Genomic DNA, 5,000 nt, shown 5'->3' with positions numbered 1-5,000 from the left:
GACGAGGCGTACCTGGATATCACGGAGCGTGTGCTAAACCGTATACGCGATATGAACGAAGGTCGTTTCCAATTGCTTCCGGACAAACTAGCGAATACGTTCGCGGTCGGATACGACAGTATTGGAGACTTTGTGAAAAAGCTTTCAAACACGTTCGACAACAATGGTACATCGGAGCAGGGTACTCCGGAACAGCTGGAGTACAAGAAGAGCGACATAAAGCTACTCGTGGGGGCATCCATTGTGAACGAAATACGAGCGGCGGTTAAGGAGAAGACGGGTTATGAGTGTTCCGCTGGTGTGGCTCATAACAAAATTCTTGCGAAACTAACGGCCGGATTTCACAAGCCAAACAAACAGACGATCCTGCCGATCGATAGCATAGCGAAGCTTTACGAAACGTTGCCGGTGAAAAAGGTGAAAGGATTGGGAGGTAAACTTGGCGATCAAGTTTGTGAGTTGCTGAAGATTAAGTTCATGTCGGAGCTAGTCCAGTTCCCCGAGTCGCTATTGCAGCAACACTTCGATGAGCGTCTCGGTTCCTGGATGTACCTGATGGCACGTGGTATCGATCTGGAAGCGGTAACGGCCAAGTTCCATTCCAAGAGCATCGGATGCTGTAAACGATTTCCGGGCAAGAATGCCATTACCGGTCTGGCCACGTTGCAGCACTGGCTAAACGAACTGGCAACAGAGATCGTGGAGCGGTTAGAGAAAGATTTGGATGAAAACAATCGCACAGCCAAACAGATGACCGTCAGCTATAGCCAACAATTCGGTGATTCGGATGTCGCTAGTACCCGGAGTGTGCCGCTAGTGCTATACGAAACGGAACGCATTGCTTCTGATGCACTTGAGGCGATCAAGCGCAATACGGAGCGGTTTTTCAAGGCTGGTTCTACGACGGCACTTCATAATGCGATCAAGTTTCTCGGTATCAGTGCTGGAAAGTTTGAACCGAATGGCGCCACTAAAGGAGGAGGGATAAAAGAAATGTTTCAAAGTTGTTCTTCTAAAGCAACGAATACAAATGTGGGGCCACTGGAAGAAGCTAAAAATGAAAGGCAACCAGCAAACACTGGAGCATCGCCCAGTGCTACCGTCGTATCGACTGTTGAGCTTGGTTCTGGAGAACCAACTCCGATAGAGGCGCAGCCTAAGGCGAAGAAAGACATCAAGCATTTCCTGCAAAATGCCACCAAGGCATCCAGGTCCGCCTCTGTAGACGAATCCAGTTTGAATGAGAATAAGGAAGAGCCATATACGAGCGAAACCGTCGAGAGTCAACCCAATGTCGAACCAGTGCAAAAGAAGAAAGATATGAAATATTTTCTACAACCACGATCTAAAAGTACCTCCGACGATACACCAAGTACTTCAGCTAAATACAGTCTCAATGATACTGCAAATGAACCAACGAATAGCGATAACTCGGTATCGCTTGTGGAGCAGACAGAGGAAGCGAATCAGCGATCGATACCACCGATCGCTTTACTGGATGCCGATGAACAGCTATCCTCCCAAAACCCATTAACCGTTACCGCAGACCCATCAACCGATGCCCACGAGAACCACCTATCATACAAGGAAACGTACGCGGAGTATAGCTTCCTCCCGCCGGCTGAGAAAGCGGCGGCGATCGTCACCGTGGAGTGCGAACAGTGTGGAAAACAAATCCCGGAAGATGAGTTGCTGTCTCATCAAGATTTCCATTTCGCACTACAGCTTAGCCAGCAGCAGCGCGAAGAGTTCCGTAGTGAATTTAAATCGAAAGTAGCGAGTAACAGTAGCACCACAAACACATACTCGAAACCCGCACAATCTGCCCCAGTTACCCCCGGCGTCAAACGGCAATCTGTAGCTACTTCTTCTACCACTTCCATAGCCCGTTTTCTATCAAAGTTACCAACTGAACCGGCACGATCTAGTAGTACATCTGCACGAACAAGTGATGATCAAGAGAAACATGATGAAGCTAGTACCAGTGGCTATCAACATACCAAGTGTCCGGATTGTGGCAAAATGATCAACCAGCTCGCGATGGGTGAGCATATGGATTATCACGTAGCCAAACGGTTACAGCTGGAACTGAACCGATCAGAGGCGTTGCAACTGCAGGCTTCAGCTGCGGAAGGTAATCAAAGTAGCGGTACCATGGTAACAAGTGCAAAGCGTAAGCGTTCCGTCGTTAACGGAGAAGAATCGATAACACCCGCGAAGCAGAAGGTCAAACCAGTATCGTCTTATTTTTCTAAACTGTGAAAAGAACACGCAAACGTTATTGTTACGTCCGATATTTTTGTATTGTTTGTTACTGCAAATGGCCAATAATATTGTGTTTCTTCGGCCAAACGGGTATTTTTACGAGTTATGAAACAAAACTTTTCTTTATCTATATAATAAAAAATATCCTCCGTGATCCGTGCCTTAGCCGAACATTTTCTTTACCATCGCCGTGTACTTATTGGTCTCTTGTTGCCTCGCCCCATCGATCTGTTTGTACAGTGCAGAACACTCCTTGTTGGCAGTGTAGTTGATCTTCTCCAGTGTGGCAATCGCTTCGGTGAACTGATTTATCCTAAATTGAGCCAGTGCTTTCCTATAGGTTGCCTTTTCCGATGGTTGTTCCTGTTGATCGGTAAAGCGAAGTACATACAAAGCCTCCTCGTAGCGATTCTCCTTAATGAGGCAGGCGGAAATGTTGAGCTGTAGCGTTTGCAACAACGCTTGCATTTCTTCGATTTTTCCAGGACCCTCAATGGCTGGATCCAACTGCTCTATGGGTGACCAGGACATCAGACATTTAGCAGCCCGATTGAAATAAGCTTGAGCAAAACTTGGATACTTGGGATACATTACTACACCGTTAGCCTTGTAGCGTTTAGCAAGTTCGAGTGCGCTAGTGGCAGTTTGTTCGTAATAGTATTGTTGGTCCTCTATGCGCATCAGCTTGATCGTAAAGGTAATGTCTCCGTGTTGTTTCGTCTGGATTGCACATCTACTTTCTTCGTTCGGGAGCATCTGCTGTAGTAACAATTCGACGTAGCAATCTACTGGCGTAACCGCTGTTCCCATGGTAATCCATCGTTCATCCGCACTAGTGAGATATTCCGTTTGATGGGCTTCAACGTTTTGAACATCGTAAACAGTCACGAGACACCGGCACAGCTCGGATGGCTTCTCGACTGAAGTGAGCTGAAAGGAGACACGCTCTTTGCGCAGTCCTTTGGCACGATCTTCGTAGACGAGCGGGACTAAACACTCATCTCTAGTAGGAAGTCGTTGCACTGCTGACGGCTCCGTTTCCATATTGCTTGGCCGGTTGTCGGTTGATAAATGAGCGGATTAATATCACTGGAATCGGATTGATCCGTCTTCCAGAACCGGCGCACGTAGAATGGTGGCTTCTGTTCTGAAAGCACACAGTACAGAATACCCTGGGCACCTTCACGAGGTGTTTTAATGAGAAAAAATCGAAGTGGCTTCTGCAGATAGTACAGCACGGGGTTCGCTAACGGCGGAAAGTGTCGATAGATTGGTGTTTCTACGTTCCCCGGATCGATACAGTGCACCGATACGCCGCTGCTCAGTGGTCCTTGTCCGGTGGACAGCAGAAGGGCCAACTGATGTGAGAATGCCACGAGACACAGCTTACTGTACTGATAGGCACAGAAGCGCGTAGAAACCGTATCGTTCGAGGGCGTCAGTATGGAACTCTCGTCCACACGTGCTTCCGCAATGGCTCGGTGGGCTTGCGAGACAACGTTCACGATGCGACTTTCACCTTCCCTCTGTTTCAGTAGCGGTAGCAACCGTAAGGTGAGCAGATATGGTGCCAAATAGTTCACCTGGTATGTGTACTCGTGTCCATTTTCCGTGCGCTTCGGTGGCACATAAAACACCGCCGCGTTGTTGATCAAGGCGTAGATCGGCTTTCCAAGGAGACGAACGCTTTCGCTAAACTCGACGACGCTGGCCAGCGATTCAAGGCGCAATTCGAACACCTCCACACGTGCCGCTGGATTTCGGAGAAGAAGCAGTTGGTCACGGATGGCGCATCCAGCGACCAACGAGCGGCATCCAATCACCAGGTGACAACCCCGGTCAACTAGTTCGGTTACCGTGGCTAGCCCGATGCCCGAAGTAGCTCCTGTTACTACGATAAGTTCTTCTTTTTCGAACTTTCGCCGACTTTCGTACAGCCGTCCGATGTAGTACCACCTGAAATGCAAAACAAGGCATGGGACCGGTATGATGATAAAATGAAGTAGAGAAACAACTGGAGGCAATTTAATTACCGCACGCAATAAGACACCGAGCCAAAACCCACCAGAATGCCACACATAGATAGCAGACCCATTTTCCACCCACCTTTCTGTCTACAGAACTCCCCAGACTGTCCGTTTCGTTAAGGAGGATTCTTTATTACTACGAGTGCTTCGCAATAAATCAACTTTTTTCAAAAAACACCACCGGGAGATTGTTTGCAGAGTTTGCAGATAAAGCGGTCGGCACGATTTCAGATTTTTTGGAATTTTACTCACCTTGGTTCTAAGCACCTTGGCCAGAGTCGGCGAGAACGTAAACAAACATGATGACGTAGTTGGCTGTCATCAACCCAAGCCGGCTTGTGTACCACGTTTGCGTGCTGCTGCGGCAATTTCGTGATTTATTTTTTACAAAATGTGCGATTTAAAAACCTATCCAAACTTTACGCTGGTAGGAATCAAGGATAGAATCGTGTTCTTCTCGCCGCAAGGTTCTCTGGTGCACGAAATAGTGCTGAAGGAGTTTAACTCTCCCGCGCACGAAGAGGCTTCGAAGAACGGTAACCCAAGCGTGCCGCAGCCACATGTAGTTACGTTCGAGTATTGTGGGACCTCGAATCTGTTGGCCGTTTCTGTCGGCGATAAGTCGTTACGTTGCTTCTCCATCCTCGAGAAGGACGGGAAGGTGTCTTCTGAGCCGTTGGGCGAACCCATACCAACAACCAAAACGAT

At 48.2% G+C, this 5,000-nt stretch overlaps 4 protein-coding genes across 5 annotated transcripts in view; 2 read left to right on the top strand and 2 right to left on the bottom strand.

The window, feature by feature from the left end:
* LOC125958766 (DNA polymerase eta) overlaps positions 1–2,429 on the top strand; it is a 3,029-nt gene extending 600 nt beyond the window's left edge. The window contains exon 3 of the mRNA XM_049691721.1: positions 1–2,429. This exon is cut by the window's left edge and continues 208 nt beyond it. Coding sequence (XP_049547678.1) covers positions 1–2,262 — 2,262 coding nt within the window. The 3' untranslated portion in view covers positions 2,263–2,429.
* Positions 2,428–3,075, bottom strand: LOC125951581 (uncharacterized). Its single transcript, XM_049680521.1, has one exon. It carries the CDS (start codon positions 3,073–3,075, stop codon positions 2,428–2,430), a length of 648 nt encoding a protein of 215 aa, XP_049536478.1.
* Positions 3,076–3,122: 47 nt separating this feature from the next.
* LOC125958782 (retinol dehydrogenase 12-like) lies at positions 3,123–4,521 on the bottom strand. Of its 2 annotated transcripts, none has more exons than XM_049691722.1 (2): positions 4,299–4,521; positions 3,123–4,221 (listed from the first exon to the last, which is right to left on the bottom strand). In XM_049691722.1, exons 1-2 carry the CDS (start codon positions 4,358–4,360, stop codon positions 3,255–3,257), a joined length of 1,029 nt encoding a protein of 342 aa, XP_049547679.1. In that variant the 5' UTR covers positions 4,361–4,521; the 3' UTR covers positions 3,123–3,254. The 2 variants fall into 2 exon arrangements, 1 of the variants encoding a protein (XP_049547679.1); XR_007469537.1 differs by having other exon boundaries at positions 4,092–4,221; positions 4,372–4,521.
* A 112-nt stretch (positions 4,522–4,633) lies between these two features.
* LOC125952819 (tRNA (guanine-N(7)-)-methyltransferase non-catalytic subunit wuho) overlaps positions 4,634–5,000 on the top strand; it is a 1,288-nt gene continuing 921 nt past the window's right edge. Inside the window, exon 1 of the mRNA XM_049682544.1 lies at positions 4,634–5,000. This exon is cut by the window's right edge and continues 162 nt beyond it. Within this exon, the coding sequence (XP_049538501.1) occupies positions 4,684–5,000 (317 nt within the window). The 5' untranslated portion in view covers positions 4,634–4,683.

Source organism: Anopheles darlingi, chromosome 2 (assembly GCF_943734745.1).
Source record: "Anopheles darlingi chromosome 2, idAnoDarlMG_H_01, whole genome shotgun sequence".
In the NCBI taxonomy this organism is placed as follows: domain Eukaryota; kingdom Metazoa; phylum Arthropoda; class Insecta; order Diptera; family Culicidae; genus Anopheles; species Anopheles darlingi.
This window is presented reverse-complemented; position numbering and strand designations above follow the sequence as displayed.